General features: G+C 39.8%; 1 protein-coding gene across 2 annotated transcripts; it reads left to right on the forward strand.

Moving 5' to 3' along the window:
* Positions 1 to 18,952, forward strand: LOC140931254 (sperm-associated antigen 16 protein-like). 2 transcript variants are annotated; one of them, XM_073381022.1, is made up of 20 exons: positions 1 to 75; positions 1,139 to 1,185; positions 1,842 to 1,872; positions 2,568 to 2,635; positions 3,439 to 3,474; positions 3,959 to 4,044; positions 4,678 to 4,746; positions 4,824 to 4,892; positions 5,743 to 5,850; positions 6,698 to 6,758; positions 7,705 to 7,761; positions 8,901 to 8,949; positions 9,509 to 9,603; positions 11,661 to 11,794; positions 12,795 to 12,872; positions 14,705 to 14,770; positions 15,244 to 15,429; positions 17,047 to 17,173; positions 17,275 to 17,340; positions 18,343 to 18,952. In XM_073381022.1, the coding sequence occupies exons 1-20, from the start codon at positions 42 to 44 to the stop codon at positions 18,643 to 18,645; spliced, it is 1,770 nt and encodes a 589-aa protein (XP_073237123.1). In that variant the 5' UTR covers positions 1 to 41; the 3' UTR covers positions 18,646 to 18,952. The 2 variants fall into 2 exon arrangements, with proteins under 2 accessions (XP_073237123.1, XP_073237124.1); XM_073381023.1 differs by having other exon boundaries at positions 3,442 to 3,474.
* The last annotated feature ends 590 nt before the right edge of the window (positions 18,953 to 19,542 follow it).

Consider the following 19,542-nt stretch of genomic DNA (forward strand, 5'->3'; position numbering starts at 1 on the left):
AAACGCTTCTCCGTTGTCAATAGCAACAAGCAGGAGAAAACATGGCGGACGAAGATGGAGCTTACTTTTTGGAACGTATCCTTTCATTCTTTAAGTTCTTGGACTTTTCTTCTTTGCTAAATATAAAGAAAACAACTTTTTAGATAAAATGTAACATTTCGCTCGTATAGAGGGGCGATCTAAAATGTCTAATTTAAATTATAAACATATTTAGCTTACCTAATTCACGCGGGAATTCAGGTGGTTATCTAAGCTTGTATTGCAAGTGCACATATAAACATTAAGGTTTTAGGTGATTATGGTCAATAAAAATGCATTACAGTAGGGAGAAAAATATCATAATAAAGTAAAGGTCAAGTGAGAAATCTAAAACCGGAGTTTTCGGTAGGTTACGAGTGCATGTGCGATGTAGGTATCGATGAGTTCACATGGTAGCCTGTCAACCCTCTATGATGACTTAGAGCGCATGTGAAGAATATGAGGGTGATTATACCTACAAACGTGCTTCTTTTTCACCAAATGAGCTTGCCGACAAAGGACATGCATGAGAGAGTCATGAAAGACTTTTCACTGATCTTTAACGAATTTAGAGTCGCTCCTTTGTAATAATGTGCAATATATACCTAGATTCTTGAAAACACTGTTCGTCAAATACAATTGTGGTCATAATGTTTGATAACTATCTTAGTTGAATACCTACTTCAAATGAGCATTGACCATTTATGGTTGTCATTCAGGTGGGGAACTAAACACTGGCCCCCAGTCCATGGACTTCAATACCCCTATGGACTACCCTAGAATGGACTATGGCCACTGAAGTTTAGTGATTAGGGTTAGAGGACTGAGTGCTTCCATTTAGGGTCATCATATTATAAGGAAAACTGGCCTAAACCTTGATTCACTCAGTTTCCCAACCCTAATCACTAAACTTCAGCAGCATAGTCCACTTTGGGGTAGTCCATTATAGGTAGTCCAATAAATTGGGGATAGTCCATGGACTAGGGCTCAGTGTTTTGTCCTCCACCTGCTGAACATGATTTTCTTGAGGGTTGAACATGTATGACAGCTGAACATGTACATGTCATTCGCTTTTTCCTGGAGTTATTTGTTTTCTTTAACTGCTCTTTACTGACACTAGAGGTCACAGTTCCTGACGACAGCGATGACGAGTTTGCCTATGAAGAGGTTAGATTTTTCTTATTTGGGTATACTTTTTGACACAGTAGCATTCAAGTAGTGAGTCTATAAACACATGTGAAATTCCACAACTCTGGAGCACCAATTTTTGTTCTGTTGATAAATATAACTAAGAGGAGTGGCCAAGCTTAAAAATAGAGAGCTGAAGAGATGGTGAAACCCTTGTTTAAAACTCTAAGACGTTGCAGCAAACATGTCAAGACTCAATCTTTATACACATCAGGTAAATAGGCTTGGGGCGGCTTGTGCCAGGAGTACTGTGTGCTCATTTCCCCTGAATACCAGCTGACATAATTGTGCTCAAAAGATACATGCAGAAATAAACTAATACACAAAAATGAGACTTCAAGATTTATCATGATTGCTTTCCAGATCTCATGATTGGATTGAATATAATTTAAATGCTTTGAAGCAATTGATTTTTTATATGTAGGTATGTTCATCATTCACCACCATTACTAATCAAGCCAAACAGTTTTCCTCTGTATTTTAGACCTGCAAATATTTCTGTGGTTACTTTAATTTTTAAAGCAAATAAAAACGTTTTTTCAAACAATAAAGGAGATAGATTTGACTGAACCATTCATTGTTCCATCTTTTTTAAATAAAACTAACAATACCATTTGTCTTACTTACCTTTCTAGGTTCCTTTGGAAGATGAGTACTCAGTCACAGGTAAATACAGATAGAATGTTACCATGCAACCGCTTTTCCCAGTGCTTATATAAATAAGTATATTATACATTAAGTTTTAAAAAAGAACAAATTAATGATCAAGTTGTGAACAGTTCATCAATGGTGTTATAGTGTCTATTATGACTCATTTCATTTGATACCATTATTAAAAGTAAAGTTTCATTAATGGAGCGACACTGTACTCGTAGGTATACATTTAATCCTAGAGGGATACACTGTACATAGTATATTCTCCAAAATAAACCTGCTTCAGGATGTGGTATATGAAAAATTGTATTTGGGGGTCCAAATTAAAGCTTATACAGTACATTATTGTGTAATATCTAGGGTACCCATCATAATATGAGTTTTATGCCAAACTAAGTTTTTCTTGTTGCCCTTATGACAAACATTGCCAGTTGGGACTTAACCTGATGTGCTGTGATGAACATAATCAATACTGCATTTTTAATCTCACTCAAGTAGACACCTCTCCTAAGCCCACACTTTTTCTGCTCTGATCCTAAGGGCACCGACAAATGTAGTTACATGAGGATCGACTTTATACAATAATAATTATTGTATATACATACATGTAAATAATATATACCGGTATTATTATTTACATGTATGTATAGTTCATGCACATAAAAATTAAATATTTACAGATCTGTTGATTTGTTTTGGATCTGTAGATGGTGATGAAGATTTGGATACAGCTATTACAACAGTCCAGGAGAAGACCAATGATGAACTGCTAGCAGTAAGTATTCTAAAAGATACTATGTAGCTGCTGTTACTTTATTTCAAAGTCAGTCCTAAGAGATGCTTTCTCCTTTAAAAAAAAGAGAGGTGGAGTTTAAATCTCCATTCACTCCAAAGGCCTGGCTAACAGCTAGCCTAGGATCGATATTATTGAATCTATTAAGACTATTCACCATGATACTCCATCCATTCCTGCACTTTTCAAAAACGTGCAAACTCTGAAGTTCAAAAGCCATCTTCGCAAATGTGTTTTCATTGCTGTCAATCATAATTACGATCACAAACGTCAGACCTTGAAACACAGAAAAGCAAAATGGATTAAAATCCACCAATCACAAAAATTAATTACAAACCATGACCTTTTGAATGTAAGGAAAAACACTTTTGTTCTGTAAGAGGTCCATCAAAATGATTGATGGCAGCAAAGAACGCAAATGTCAGTTGGCTTCTGAACTTCAGAATTTGCATGTTTTTGAAAAGCGCAGTAAAGAAGAAGTCACCTTAAGCAAAAATGCAACTGAAGACCAAAATAGATTTTGTGAGTATATAATTCTGTCAAATGGGCCACTAATATGTAAGAAAAAAATCCAATTTGCTACTTCTAATACTTTCTACTTCTTTGTGATTTTACACATGCATCCATGTGTGCACTCTGCAACTGTACATCATGTGTACATGAAAATAATCTTTTCATTTATACATGATGTACAGTTGATGATACATGATGATCAGAGAGTTGGATCAGGAAAAGCACAAAAGTTTTTTAAATGTAGTTACATGTATCTTTTGCCATTTTTGCAGCAGAAGAATGAGCCAGTAAAGCCCTCAGTAACAACGGTAAGCTGATTTAGCATTATTACTTTTAACGGGCCTTTTGTGTGTACTTCATGTACATGAGATTGGGCAAAAAAATGACACCTTTAAAATCACTGGAATTTTTAACTTGACTCTCCTGCGCCGGCCCCTTTCTATACTTAAAAAATCCTCACCAGAAAGCCAACAAGCCTGCGAGTGCAGACGTATTTCCAGTCATCACTTCTCTCCATCTGAAAAGTTACATTTCGGTTGGAGTGAAGCAAAGACCAGAAATACGTCTGTTTTCCAGGCTAAAAGCCAACCAAAACTGAACATTTATATTATTTCCATTCTTTTTTTAAAGTGCCTTTTTAGTCATGATAGAAAGAAACTATTAAGAGCTATCAAATAAAATACTATATTAGTCACACCTGTAGCACACACTCAATGGCATGGGTACAGTGTAAATCATTAATCTTCATTTAATTAAGTCACTTTGTCTTGCATACCTTTTTTTTCCAATCAGAGACCAGAGATTGTGGAGGATTTTGTGAGAAACTTTCTTGTTAAAATGGGCATGACTAGAACACTGGATTGTTTCCAGACTGAATGGTAAGGACCATACAGTGTCTTTGATGAGAGGTGAAAAAAGATTTTTCTTTTCTTGCAACAGTACATGACCTTTACTGAATTACAAAATTCATCTTGTAAATGTATGTTGATGACGAAAGCTGTACCATGTGTGTACTTTCAGTCTGTACCGATTCATCCTTTTTACTAAATTATAATTATTAAATGCACCAATTTTGGTCCTTCTGAACAAAGAAGTACTTTTTGCCACTTTTGGGCTACATTTTTTAATTATTTTTTTACACTGGGCCAATAAGAATACTTTTGTTAAAAAATGGTCTGAGTGCATTAAAATATATAAAAAATATTCTGTTATTTACCTTCGGCAGTATTAAAAGCACTGATGCCAATGGTGCTGAGGAACTACCTGAAACAAATAATTTGAATCAAACATAATGGGGTTAAGAATCCCAACTGGCCAGAGGCAAACCATTGGCCTTTTTCAAAGGTGGTCGAGGATTTTACGAACCTGGGACTAGCTACCGTGAACAAATCCAGCTAGTGGCTAGTGTGGGACTTGAACTCGGGGCCTCTGAATTGCAAGTCCAGCATTCTTACCGTTTGGCCACTCTGCCTCCACGCAAACATTGAACAAACTTGGAATCCATCTTTCAGGTATGAGCTGTTACAAAAAGGAATGCTTAATGAAGAGGATGTCAGGGTTGTGCCAGATATTTATGTCAAGTAAGTTGTACATGCGCTATTCATGCTAAACCTACATATATAATTGGTCTACAAAGTGATTTGTTTGTTACTTGTAGAAACATGCAGTTAGATGATCTGGTGACACAGCTGCGACAAGATGTTATGAGGTTCAGAGAAGCAGCCGAGTAAGTAAATAATGTATTTAACTGTTATTCCGCCATTTACAGTGTGTGGACAATTACTGTAACAGACATCATCATAGGATGACTGCAGTTTACTACAGTAGTAGGGAAGTTTGAAGCCTTCATAGTCTGAGTGCATTTACTAGTACCAGCCGATTTACAGATGCAGACATTGAAGAGGCGGGAGAAGGGGTCTGCTTTGCTCATCCAAGTACTTTGGGCCTTGTTTGGGTCAGAAAAAAGGGGGTGGGTGTGTGTCCTATTATTGTAAATAGAGGTATTACGTGCACAACATATTTTGTTTTAGTGAACTCGTTTGCAGATAATTACATCTATTACATGTACAAATGTATGTCACTCAGATTATTTCCCATATTTTCTGAACCGGATACATGTACAGCTGTGTATGTTGGAATCCTCCACATTCCTCTCAAGATACAGTGTAAAGTTGTGTATGCTGACAGATGTGTCTGATAAGTTCGTCTCTGTTTATGCCACCACTGTTTGTACTTCAAGTACATGTATATAAAGCAGTGACTTTAACATGAATTTGGTTAATTGCAATTTTGCCAATAAACACTTTAAAATGAAAACAAAGATGGCATGCATTTCATCAGTATAATGAGATTAAGGGTGTTTTTGTCCTAGACAGCTATGTACATGTCTTAGGATTTTTTTTCTAGTAAACAGCGTCAGGGTTTCAAACTGTCATCAGCAGCTCACGTATGGATCAAGTACATTTACCAGCCCCACAAAGCTGTTGTGTTTATTTTACGTTAGAGATTGATAATCTAAATGTACTTGTACATGTATGCAAAATATAATGATGTTGTACAACATGAATCTTCAACAGTAAAGCGAAGCAAACATTTGTCCGTCTGAAGAAGGAAAGAGATTTTCATAGAATGCATCACAAGAGAGTTGTCCAAGAAAAGAACAGGCTCATTACAGACATTAAAAGGTACATCCTAAATTAAACTTTACCCAATGTAATATACCGGTATGTGTTACAGGTCAAAATTAAATTAAAGTTAGGTTGATTCTCAATATTTTTTGTCTCTCACCAGCTTTAGTTTTCAAGAATTAGCTATATATGCCTAGGAGAAATTGGAAATTGAGATTCAACCTAGGTTAAGTCAAAATTAACCTGAAATAAAATTCGACCTTTAACATATGCTCTATATATGCTAGGCTTTTCATAAGGGAGGTACATGTAGAGGAAGTTATGGGGCAGTTGGGAGAGGAAAGTTCTCCCCATTCGCTTAGTTTCCTAACCCTAATCACTAAACCTCAGATTCATTCGGCGTTCGGCGTTCCGGAAAATACCCCTGCCGTCATTCGACGGAAAATAGCTCAAGTCGTTCAAAGGGATCCAATAATGACCAAACCGTCGGTGACCAAGCCGTTTGAAAGGCCTGATGTTTTCGACGGACAGGTGACTAAGCAGTTCGAACGGCCTTATGTTTCCAATGAACGGATGGCCCGAGCTGTTCGAACGGGCCGACGTTTCAACGAACGGGTGACCAAGCCGTTTGAACGGGTTTATATTTCTAACGAACGGGTAACCAAGTCCTTCAAACGGGCTGACGGTTTAAACGAACGGGTGATTAAGCCGTTCGAACGGCTGACAAACGGCTTGCAAACGGAAAGTAATAAAATTAATAAACTTGAAACTTAAACTTGAAACTAAACTTGAACTTGAAGACGTTAGTGTCGTTTTCCGGTGGAAGGCCACGGCCCCTAACATTCATTCAAGTATGCTAACATTCATTTTTAACTTTTTTTATTTATTTTTTTTTCAAATGCAGACTTAAGAAGCACTACTCATCTTATGAACCAACACTTCAGACTCTAAAACATAAATATGAGGTAAGGTAATAGTACTCAGTAGTGATAAAATGTACAACTGTTTTGATCAACAACGCTTATCTAATAGTTTTGTAGACTTGTATTCCCCCTGACTCGGTAATACTCAGTACAAACTGCAGTCTGAACAGTCTGAAATACCGTAAAATTCCGAAAAAAAGGGCAAGGGGCTCATATTTTTTAAAGGCCCCTTTTGAGGGGCTTTTTTTTCTGGAGGGAGATTTGCGTTTCAAAATCGATTGGGCTAGCCTTATATTTGGAAGTAAATTTACCGTTTCTGCTTTGTATTTGAGGGCAATTTTCCAAGTACAAGCCCCCGCGGGGGGGGAGGCTTATATTTGGAGGGGCGATTTAACGGAGGGTTTTTTGCGTTACTGGTTTGGGGGGCTTATATTTGGAGGGGTTCATTCATGGAGGGGCTTATTTTCGGAATTTTACGGTATAACCTGGTTTCCAGAGGGTTTTTTCTAATCTACTAGTTTCCTGCAAAGCGGTGACAGCGATGCGCGAAGCGGCGAGAGATGGTCCGTCTTGGGATCTTGATTAAGTGACCACGGTTTATTATATCCTACTGTAGGTACCGTAAAATTCCGAAAGTAAGCCCCTCTAAATGTAAGCCGCCCAAACTCGTAACGCAAAAAACACTCCGTTAAATCGCCCCTCCGAATATAAGCCACTTGGAAATTGCCCTCAACAACATAGCCAAAACGGTCAATTTCCTTCCAACTATAAGGCTAGCCCAATCGATTTTGAAACGCAAATTTCCCTCCATAGATAAGCCCCTCCGAATATAAGCCCCTCCAAAAATAAGCCCCTCAAAAAGGGCGTTTGAAAAATATAAGCCACAGGGCTTATTTTCGGAATTTCGAAAACGGACCTCTGCAGTCCGGGTGTCTGGATTAGAGAAGTTATATAACATTGTTATTTTATAAACATTTCTTTTCAACAGGTGGCCATGAAAGAGAAGATGCTGACCAAACTTGAGCGAGACAGAGCTGTAGGACAGGTAAGGAAACTTTTACAAATGTAATTTAAAAGTGTAGCTATTGTTTTCAGACTCTGAAACAATGGCTTCCCTGGTAAATAACAAGTGTAAAAGTATTATTAAATTGACCCCCAGGACTGTGTTAGGTGGAATACGAGGGGTGTGCAAAGGTACCATGTGCCGTTGTACATGGTCTTAAGTACTAGCGTGCAACCTACTGGCTTCTGTTAAATGAAAAACAAAATATTGCCGTACCCCGGGGAGACTTCCGTAATAGAGGGATGAGGATACTTTTCAAACCCCTAACGTAGACCATTCGAAAACCCCAAAACAGACGACAACCAACTGCAGTAAGAGCTACATGTAGAGTGGTAATTATTTGATGCGCTTAAGATGTTGACATCGAATGTTGTCTTCAGCAGAATATGGCCGGTTTTCCTTTTTAATATACAAATGTACATCTAGCCGGCGTGTTGAAAACGTTACCGCCAAATGGACCTTTTGCGTCCAACGGTTTTTCAAGGTTGACTCCCACTGACGCGTATTTGGTGACGCACGTTAACGCACGTAAATTTTAATCACGTAAATAAAAAAGAGGCAAGAGAAAAAATGCTGAGCTTAAACGAGAAGGTGAGCGAGGTTCAATTATTACGCTTACGAGGGACCTTTTATGCATTGCCTCTATTTTATTTGCGAACGTAAATTTTACGCAGGTAAAAATTACACGACACTGGAAATCAACCCTAAGAGTGCAACCATTGCTTTTTTCTCTTCTCCTCCTCGCTCTCTCTTTTTCTCCTTTCCTTTTCCTTCGTGAGTGTGATTTTGGAGCTTATTAAGCCCCAAAAGGCTGCTTTTTGACACCTTTTCATTCAAATTTCGTTAGTCTGGTTTTCGAAAAAAACCAGCTTAACATGCATAGATAACTATTCCTTTACAACCCTAGGCAATACGTGTTTGAGTAAAATTATTGGCTTTTCCTCGTGGCCACCTAGTACAATGTGATTTTAAAAAGTTACAATGTTTTTTTGGACGATTTAGTATTGAAAACAAATGACGCTGCTTCCTATTTTGAAGTGACACTATGAAAAGACTTTTTTTCGCTCTTTGGTTCAGTCTTTTTTTGGATTGTTATGACTTTTATCCATTTTTTTTTTAAGATGGCAACTCTTCATCAAGTTGGAGGAACTCAACTAGAAACTACTCAAGGTTTGTGTAATTATATACATGTATTGTAGCCTGAGAAAACAGCCGACATTTTGCGACGTCACCACTGGTTTCCCCGCGAAATGACATCTGAGAAACGAGCGCAGAAATTCCATACTGATGACGCGTCAGTAACCAGATCTGGGTAGCGCTTTTGATTGGTCAATCAGAAGCACTACCCAGAACTGGGTACTGACGCGTCATCAGTATGGAATTTCTGCACTCGTTTCTCAGACGTCATTTCGCGGGAAAACCATCGGTAGTTTCGCGAAATGTCGGCTGTTTTCTCAGGCTACAGCCAGTATTGCAGCTACATGTCATTAGCATTGTGTGCCTCCACCGTTGTAAACTTGCCTGCGAGCAAGCTCTTCATTTGGGCGAGGGAAGCGAGCCGAGCGAGAAAGGGCGTGCCCGCGGCGAAACCGTCTTCTATTCCCACCCCTCGCTGTCGCTTTACCTCTCGTGTGCCTCTCGCGTGTGTACTTTTTACGAAATCCCCTAAATGGAGGGCTTGCTGGCAGGCCATTTTAAACATTAACGTTTCCTTCCTTCTACCCTGCAGGTGATCAATTAAAAAAAGTGTCGCAGTATCGCCCAGCAGCTCCCCAGAAAAATGCAAACGGAACTCCGCAGATTGCTCCAAGCAATCATCCTAAGGTACTTACTATACTGTTTTGGTGTGTCAGTAGAACAAAGAAAATAGCGATAGACTTGCCTACGAGTTGACCTGCGAACACCACACGAGGAGCGCGGAATGTGTGAGCGAAGCGTGGGAACAGAGTTGGAAAAGAGAGAATTAAAGAGGAGCACACTTCCGAGTTTCGCGAAGAAGTTTTTCTCTGAAGTTAAGCTCTCAAGGACCACATCCAAGTACAAAACTGAGAAGGAAAAGAAAGTAGTCTCTTTGCGTTTTCATCCTTCCGAAATCTTGAAAGCAGGAAAGTTCACGTCGAAGTAGTTCAGTGGCGGCAAATAAATGTCCCAAAAAGTGTGATGCACGTGTAGTGCTGTACCCAATATGGCTATTTTTACACCGTTTACGGTCATATCGCCACCCAACCATCTCACTGCCAACGAAATCGCCATCAAGAAGTCTACTCGCCACCACACAATAACTCTGCAGTAATTGACACTGTTTACTTACCTGGAATTGTTATTTCTTCCTCAAGCCCAAATAAAAGTATATCGATTTTAATTGACACCTTGCGTCGAACTTCTCATCTTTAGTTTTATTATTTGTTAGACTGCGGCGTGTCGCCTTTTCTCGCGTGGGGTGATTTTCACGCGCGCTCGCGTTTCGCTCGCTCTACTATCCCTCAGGAAAAATGGGGGACTACTCGTAGTCTATTATTTGTGAATAATTGCAACTTTTTAATACTTTAATACGGCTTATTTACATCGCTCAAGAGGTGCGATTTGTTGAAAATCCAACAGCTTTTCTTACATAAACCTCCTCAAATTTCACTGTAAATTTTAAGTGAAAGAATTCTTTTAAGAGACCTGTCCTTCGATAAGTATTCAGATCAGGATCCTGTTAAGATATATATTTCTTGGTGGCGATGTGACCAGATACCGTTTACACTACACCAGATACCTGTAGCTCTTGCACCGTCACGAGAACCGTACCAGATAAGGCTTCTGTTCACACATAAGAACGGTGATTTCGGAGCGGTTTCTGTAACGGAGATGCGCTGTGTCGATCTTGACAGTGGACCGTCACATATCGGATAGGTTTCTGTACCACTCTTTGGTATAGTGTGAACAGTTAGGCCCGGTTCAAACGTCGAATTTCACATGTGCCGAACTTAACGCGAGAGATAAATGCATGTGAAGTGCGACGTTTGAATCAATTAAATTCGACTGTTTAAATTAAATGCGACGTTTGCCGTATCTGCGACTGAAACAGTCGAAGATTCGACTTAGGTTCGACTTTTGATTCAAACGTCGCATTTCACATGTGCCGAACTTAATGAATAAATTTTAGTAAATTATTATTATATTACTGGGAATATTGACAGCGAAGAGAGTTAAATTCGACAGAGTTCAGTGAGATAAATTCCACGTTTGAATCAAATGTCGTATTTAACTATTTCAGTCGACTAAAATAGCAATTAAATTCGGCACATGTGAAATTCGACGTTTGAACTGGGCCTTAGTTTTTCATACTATACCAGATAGTTTATTGACATGAAAGGTTGTCCGGTATACAGTGTAAACGTAGCGTAAAGACTCGATACTATAAATTGTCCCAAGTATCGTATTTACTCGAATAAGCGCCGGAGTGCTTTTATTTTTGACGCCTCAAATGCAGCGGTTAATCTAGGGCGGCGTTTATCTGAAATTTGGACGCGATAAAGAATTGTTTTAACCACGGTATTGTTATTTACCATATAAAATTTACAGAATTAACGTCTTTTGATTTTTATTATGGTTAACACGGCCGCGGCACTTATCAACGTTTTTTTTGTTGTCTCAAATGCGGCACTTATTCCAGTAAATTCGGTAGTTACTCGGAATTTTTTTTTCTCTTGTTCTTTTAATGATTATATTAAACCGATGGTGATTTTATCGCCCGCGTTCACGATTTGTGTCGGTTCATGTAATTGTTTGTGTCTTTTTTGTCTTCCTGTGATTGGCTTCATTTCAGCGATTATGCTTTACAACGCTAAGTTTAAAACTCCTGTACTAAGTAGACAACTTCTTGTTTATTGCAGGATTCCGAATTTCCCGTTGACAGTCGAATCAATCCTCAACTTGCACATCACCGAGGCCCGTCAGCTCATTTAACACGATCAGGAGGGTTTCGTTTGACCCACACTATAAATGCTCATAATTTGCCAGTTAGTGGGTAAGAAAACATTATTGCCTCGTTCAGTTAAACAGTTTACTGTCTCAATAATAAAAAGAATGCAATATTCTTTAAATTATTCTGGTACAAGGTTTTGGTCCACTGAGAACTAAAATTACTCAATTTTCTGGTGGATTCTGTCTTAAGCTTATCGTGACCTAGCCTAGCTTGAGAAATTGGCGGAAGATTGATAGCACGATATGGCTTTACCACTGCCTCAAGAACAGCAAGAATAGACAAACTACCACTTAACGGATGACAACTCATGAGGAAGGTCTACTGTAAATAACATCCCTTCATATGTTAAAACTGCTGATGAACTTACATTTGTTTGTAGACAGGAACTTTAGAGTTTTACCATGTTTTGAGTTGGAAATATTTTGATTAAATCGTTAAAAATATATTGGATACGGCTTTCGTGTGAAGAATGCTATCCAGTCGAACCTCCCGTAAGCGACCACTCAGTCTTCAAGTGGTTCGTTTACAAGAATCGAACCAAAGGGGTCCTCTTCCAAGAAGAGGTCCAGGCGCATCTACTTTATGGAAGATAATTTATTGCACGCAATGTCTAAGTTAAGATATGTTTAGTTCCATGTTGCCACTAAAGTTCTTCGTATATTCTAAGTAACATAGTGCACACAGCGAGAATAGAGATCAGAGAACGCGTCAAGTTGTCGCTTACAAGAAGTGAAAAACAATGGAAAATTAATAACCGTCAGCCCCAAAAAGTGGTCGCGATCGCTTACAGGAGGTCGTGGTTTATGAGAAGTTCCAACTGCAAGGCTTTGACTGCGAAAATGTTGGTGTTTTGGACAGGCGGTCGCTTATGGGAGATGGTCGAGGTTCAACTGTATTCAGATTGAGGCAGATAACACTCCACTCAATCCGCAGAATTGTTCATATCATAAAAAGCCGAATCCAATACTTTTTGAAAATATAGAAATTGACACTGAAAAATTCGTTGTTCATTGAGTAACTGTGTGTCATATTTTACCGACAGACTGGCTCTTCATCCAAGAAAACAGGTTTTGGCGACGGTCAGTGATGACTGGAGTTGGAAGATGTGGGCAGTACCAAGGTAATAAAAAGTCAAATGGTCAGATACACGAACATATACTAAATCAGTACATTGTTTCCACCATGATTGAAAGCATCAACCCATTATTTGCTACACTTTGGTGTAGTGGACGGGTGCCGTCACCAAATGACGTAATACAAAAGATTGAAGAGACACGTGACAATACCCGTACTAAAAACCAAACGCGAACCAACAATAGTTTCCGCAGCACCAAGAAACACCCCATTATTCTTAAACCCACGTCATAGAAGTGGTACAAAGTTGTTCGGGTGCAGTAAGTTTGCCTTTAACAGAATTTCGTGCCTGATTTCTTTGTAGGTCTTTCTGTCTAAAATAATTAAAGGGACTGGTTCACGATAATGCGCATGTGTGAGTTCTGACAGTAGCTGATTGTTTTTCAACCAATCGGAAGCGAGTTAGATGCACGCAAGTAAATTTACAAAATTCAAATTAATTGTTCGCAACGCGAGAGTATTTCTGGGCATTTGGTTTGATTTTATTTATCCCCATAATTCAAGTTTATTCTTTGCTACTCCTCAGATATATGTTGCAGCCGATAAGAATAAGATTTACAGCCCTGTCCTGCTTTGAAACAAACATTTACCAACGTGTAATTTTACGAGGTCGTACCCACGCTAACAAAACAGTCACCGATCGGCAAACAAAATTTGTAAACAAACATCTTATTACTGTTCTCTCAGTTCGCCTTATATAAACCCAGAAATACCTGCAAATAGCGCCTGACCGGTGACAAAAACACACAACGTATGAGTATAAAGATTATCCTTAATTGAGCATAAACTTCAATTGCTTATCAGCAAATGAACAAATTCATTCGCGTTGCATCGGGTCAGTGTTCCACAAAACAAATGTTATCGAGTAGCACACACAAAGAAACTAGATTATAAACAGAATATTCAGGCAATAATTTATTTTAAAAACATCAATCTTAAACATATACGATCGTAAAGCAAAGATACAAGGAACATTTCAAGTGTACCAGATCGGTGAAGATCGCGCGGCCTGTTGCGGTATAACTACAGGTCGGAGTCAAAAATCAAATCAAAGTTGAACGAACTCATGCCTTTAACCACTTTCCAAGTGTCGTGTATTCTTTTCGTAAGCCACACACTACTCCTAGAACCATACCAGATCGATAGGCTAAGTTTCTCTATCTCCAGAGACTCTTGAGAACGTCCTGTTGGCGGACGGCCACGATGCTCTTCTGAACCTCCATGATCAAAACATTATTTTTTGCGTCTTCTTAAAACGTAACCAGTCAAACGACACAACCACACGTTAATCACCACTACCGAAGTATAACTAGACCAGCCAAAGCGACGAATGTCCGAATAAAACGAAGGATTTTCAATGATTGTACCGGTAATGGCGATTTCGAATTTAGTGTTGACCCGACAAATTTATTCTGAACAGACAAACGGCGCGCATGCGCATTATCGTGAACCAGTCCCTTTAATAATTCCCTTATTTACCCTCGCCAGTATCTATAGTACTAATGCTAGTGGGGCCGAGCAAATTTCTGAAACAAATAAATTAAATGAAACAGAAAGGGGTTAACGATCCCAACTGGCCGGAGGCAAGCCAGTTGGCTATTTACAAGCTGGCCTAAGATTTGAACTTAGGACTACCCTAAACAAATTCAGCTAGCGGTCAGGGCGGGACTTGAACTCTGGGCCTCCGAACTGCAAGACCAGCGGCCTGACCGCTACGCCACGCTGCCTCCAAGGCTTTTTTAAGCAATATATTTTGTAACGTATTATTCTGTCAAACAAGACTTGGGCGTGTCTTATGAGATTTGTTTCTTTTTTCAGTGGTGATATCATAATGACTGGTGAAGGACATAAGGACTGGCTATCAGACTGCGATTTCCATCCAGGGTATGCTCCTATATCTCATGTCACTTAGTGTAGCGGCCGCCTTTGTTCGAGTAAGAGTAATAATCAGAAGCGAAAACAGCGCACTGTCTCCGCTTACTGCTCCGCCGCCTGCGATCTAATGAAAATTGGGTTGTCGGATTCGCATGCTTATGCTTACGACTCCAATTTTTGATTTTCACTGTCAAGCGCTCTTATGACTCCACTTACTACTAAGTTCATAGTGAACGAAAACAAGCCTTAAAAAGAAGGAAGTGCCCACGGAAACTCTGTCAAAGGGTCTTAAAATAACTAAGAAATGAAGGTAGTGCCTTCGCACTGTAAGCGGCTAGACCTTAACTTTGCGTGGCTCGGATGGCCACGTAAAATTACGGTCCCGTCTACAGTTGTAAACGCAGAAACAGTGTCCCCAATTAGTACTTTTGTGCTAAATACATTAACACTCAAATAAAGTGCTTTTTTTTGTTTCTCCATAGTGGCGCTCGTCTGGCAACATCATCCGGGGATGGGACGGTCAAGATATGGGACTTCTCCAAAGCAGAGTGTATCTTGACCTTCGCAGACCACACGCACGCTGTGTGGGGCTGTTCTTGGCATTCTTGTGGCGACTTTCTGGCATCTTGCTCCATGGATAACACTTCAAAAGTCTGGGACGTTAACAGGTACAAGCGTAAACCAATAGAGAGCTTTAGCAAAGATGTCGGCGACGGCAACGAGAATGTCAAAAAAACGATAGCTTTATAAAGCAAAACAAAAATTTTACAGGTGCGTCACACTTTTTTTTGTACATTTCATTGCCGTCTCTGCACGACTAGTTCCTGAAAATACTGATTTCACGTTTTATGGAGGACGTAAACACTACAGGCAAACAGCGACGAATTTTTCTTTCTCTTTCTAAACTTGAGTACGGTCCCCAAGAAATTAACTCCAGGGAAAGTCGCCTACATTTTACATTTTCAGCGAAATGGAAAAAATGCGCCAACTTTTGAAAAAAAAAACCGAATTCATTTTAAAGGAGACATTTTCTCTGCCTAATTTCAGACTTACATCTTGAATAGAAATTAGAGTTAAGACTACTTTTCAACAGGGAAGAGTTTTCCGGGTTCGTGACAAATCCGGAACAGTTATTTTTTCGTGGAATTGCAGCCCACTGCCGACAGAGGGTAACTAACGAATCCGGAACGTTTTGATATAGGATTCGTTTTGTTTTCAAAATGGCTTCTTGAAAAGCCCGCGCGGGATTTCCCGCGTTAATCCCGCGGGAAAAAATTCCCATTTTCTGGCCATATAACAAATCCCTTATTAACTTACCTTTTTTGGTTAAAATGGCTAGATATGGGCCTCGTTCTTTCGTGCGTTTTTATTGCCCGAACAAGCCTTCCGGGGCGCTCCAGCGGCGGGTTGGGAAAAGGAGGGAGAGCTTGCAACTGCGTCTCTGGAATTTGAATATCTGCATCGAAAAAAGTCGATCCGAAATGCTGATTGACGGAGATGACATTAGTAATGGCGTCGTTACCCTTGGCTTTTGGTTTCGTGTGTTTTTCAATGTTTGTTTACATTCGCGCTCGTTTCCGCTTCGCCCTGATTGGCGGAAATCTGACAGCTCAGGGGAGGGAGGGAGGGAGGGAACCACAGGCGAATTTGAGGTGAAATTCAAATTGCAGAGACGTGGATGCAAGCTCTTCCTTTTGCCGCCCCACCGCCAGAGCGCCCCGGAGAGCTTACTCACAGGCTATCTTGGTCCTTGAACGGGAAAAAAAAGCCTTGGCCAATATCCAGCCATCTTGTTAACCTCACGGTTGGTCAATGACGCATATGTGCTGCTCCTAGTCCTTTTTACGAGACAAGGAAAGTTAGAGCAGGTCGATACATATTACGATTTTCATTTCATTTGTTTGTAAACTGTAAACTTTGCTTAGTTAGGCTTAATCTTAATTTCTTTTTTTGCTCGCACTGTCCCGCCTCGGACAGCCTTGCTATAGCTGCGGGCAGTGCTTCTGTTATATTATCTGCCTAATAAAGTTTTGTTGTTGTCGATACAAAGTCGTTTCAAAACAAGTTTATTCAGTCCAGCTGTAAATAGTTCCCGCATTTGTCTTAAAAACGAACATTATCCACCAAAATTATTTTCCTTCTTCACGCGCAAACTAAACTTGAAGTGAACGAAATTTTTGTGTAATTGCACTGCTTGAGTTCGTATGGAAACAACTTGTATCGAAACGACTGGTCTCCAAAGTAGTCGAATAAACAAGCTCATAATCCATCTCTTTTCCTTGCAGCGAGCGGTGCCGACACACGTTACGAGGCCATGCCGACTCAGTAAACAGCATAGTGTTTTTGCCATATTCAAACACGCTGCTTACTTGCTCTGCAGACAAGACGCTTTCTCTCTGGGACGCAAGAACGGTTAGCAGAATTTTTTATCATAACTTGCGCAATGTAAATTGTTTCAAGACCATGCAAAATTATCCCAGTTGTTTCACTGTGATGTTCGGTTTTTCTTTCAGGGTTTATGTGCTCAAACATTCTATGGACACATGCATTCTTGTAACCACGTGGTCTTTAATTTGAAGGTAGGTTGTTAGTGTTATTGTTCTGTTATTTTTGCAGTAGAAACGTGTTGTTTTGATTGCGTAAATCCGTCCCAACAAAATAAAGAAAAACATGCAGAGTGCGATTAAAAAAAAAAAGAGATGAAAGGCAAATCAGAACACTAAACCAATTTTTCTCCTGTTTATCTTTCGCAAATGTAAGATTTTGAACGTTCCAGAAATTTATAGGATAGGCTCTCCAGAATTTGTAACGTAATTAATGAGTTTGCTTTATTTTCACACGTATTTTTCTACTGCTGTTTAGTGTTCATTGGTCGTTTAATTGGTCTTCAAATAACTTTGCTAAAATTCACATATCCCAAGGGCAAGACTGGGCGTTCCCCTCCGTCTCATTATTCTCTCTTGTGAAAGACCTTTATCCTGGATGCTTTCTTAGGCGTAATCAAGAGAGGATTATCTAAATTGTAGTTCAATTTTTATCTGTGGTTTACATTTTGTTTCTTTGTTTGATACATAAGTGTACTTAAAAACAAAGGAAAATAACATTCACACTACGTCGTACACATCTAAGACCCTGTTTACATGGAGTGGGGGACCCCGGTCTAGTGGGGTAGGTTTCTTTTGTTTTGTGTCTCCCGGAGCGTGAAAACAAAAGAAACCAACCCCACTAGACCGGGGTCCCCCACTCCATGTAAACAGGCCCTAAAGGTGATGTTACACGAGAGGATTCGAAAAGACGATCTTTAGCGCAACAATGTGTTGCAATGTTGGAACAATGTTGCAACTATTCGAAATAACGTCGCGACAATGTTGTAATGCTGTGCTGCGCTAAAAATCGTTGTTGCGAATCGTTCTGTATAACATCACCTTAATGGCAACCAGCGTGGCAGAAGAAGGAAAAGGGAGAATGGGCGCGCAAATGAACAGGATAGGCGCGCGAGGAAGGAGGAAGAGGAACCTTTCCACCGTCCTCGCGCCTCTAGCGCGTCTTGCTAACTTGATGCCACCTCTCTGTTTTTGCAGGGTGATACAGTCGCTTCGTGTGATGCTTACGGAGTAGTGAAACTGTGGGACGTGCGTACTGTAGCCTGCATGGCCACAGTGGACCTTGGACCCCACCCTGCAAACCGCCTGGACTTTGACCCCAGCGGCACCGTTCTAGGGGTCGCAAGTAATGACGGGACGGTGAAGATGATCGAAGTTGCAACAGCCATGGCTACTGAGCTGACTGCACACGAGGATGCAGTACAAAGCGTGCTGTTCGATCGCCTCGGAGAGTTTTTAGTAAGCGGAGGGTCGGATGGAACTGTCCGAATTTGGTCTTAGTGAAAGAAAGAAAGTGATTTGAAAAGTGTTTTTTAAATCCTAGGAGTATTTCGCGAATAGACAAACTGCGTTTGGTAGCTTCCAAGGGAATTTTTTTTTAAATGAGCATTGTTAACTCAAAATTTGAAGTGATTGCCTTTAATTCACAAAGTACATCAAGGTGAAAAATTTTTGCGCCGTATATCGGTTTCTGTGTTATTACGTTCGTAGCATATATCTTTTGATGCATCACGTTAGGTTATTTCAGTGTTAGCTGTTCATGTTAAATAGAATAAATGCATATTAAAAGGAACTTTTCCCCTTCAAAGTTTTCTTTGCTCAACTTAGTTGTATTCGCTTCTGTACTTACAAAAATAATATAGAAATTAAACCAAGCCCAAGAAGTCACTGTGGCCATTTACTTCAAACTAAAATAAAGTTTAAACTATGGCAAATTCATTTACAAATCTACTTAACCTTACTCTTTTAGAATTAGGCGGAAAAGCAGAATGGTAATTTACGACATCTCAAAAACGCAAGATAAGCTTAAATTACAACATAGATCGTTACTGATGCATCTGCTCACAGCACTTAACCTTTCAGTAGGAACCACTAGTAAGCGCGATACAAGCTTTAATGCGTAACCACCATAGTTAGTCAGTGCCAAGTTCAAATTTAGCCTGAGGAAAAAGCCGACATTTCGCGACTCCACCGAAATGACGTCTGAGAAACGACTGCAGAAATTCCATACTGATTACATGTCACTTCCCAGATCTGGATAGTGCTTCCGATTGGTTGAAACAATCTTCTCTCGCGGCACAACCAATCAGAAGCACTTCCCAGATTCGGGCGAGTAGCACGTCATCAGTATAGAATTTCAGCAGTTGTTTTTCAGACGTCTTTTCTGGTCACGAGGAG

This window comes from Porites lutea, chromosome 3 (assembly GCF_958299795.1).
Source record: "Porites lutea chromosome 3, jaPorLute2.1, whole genome shotgun sequence".
Classification (NCBI taxonomy): domain Eukaryota; kingdom Metazoa; phylum Cnidaria; class Anthozoa; order Scleractinia; family Poritidae; genus Porites; species Porites lutea.

Bases quoted from the DNA above. Each gene is read 5' to 3' on its own strand.
- LOC140931254 (XM_073381022.1), top strand. From the start codon at position 42: ATGGCGGACGAAGATGGAGCTTACTTTTTGGAAC. The intron at 7,762-8,900 runs GTAAGGAAACTT...TTTTTTTTTAAG, and splicing joins GAGACAGAGCTGTAGGACAG to ATGGCAACTCTTCATCAAGT. The intron at 11,795-12,794 runs GTAAGAAAACAT...TTTTACCGACAG, and splicing joins CATAATTTGCCAGTTAGTGG to ACTGGCTCTTCATCCAAGAA.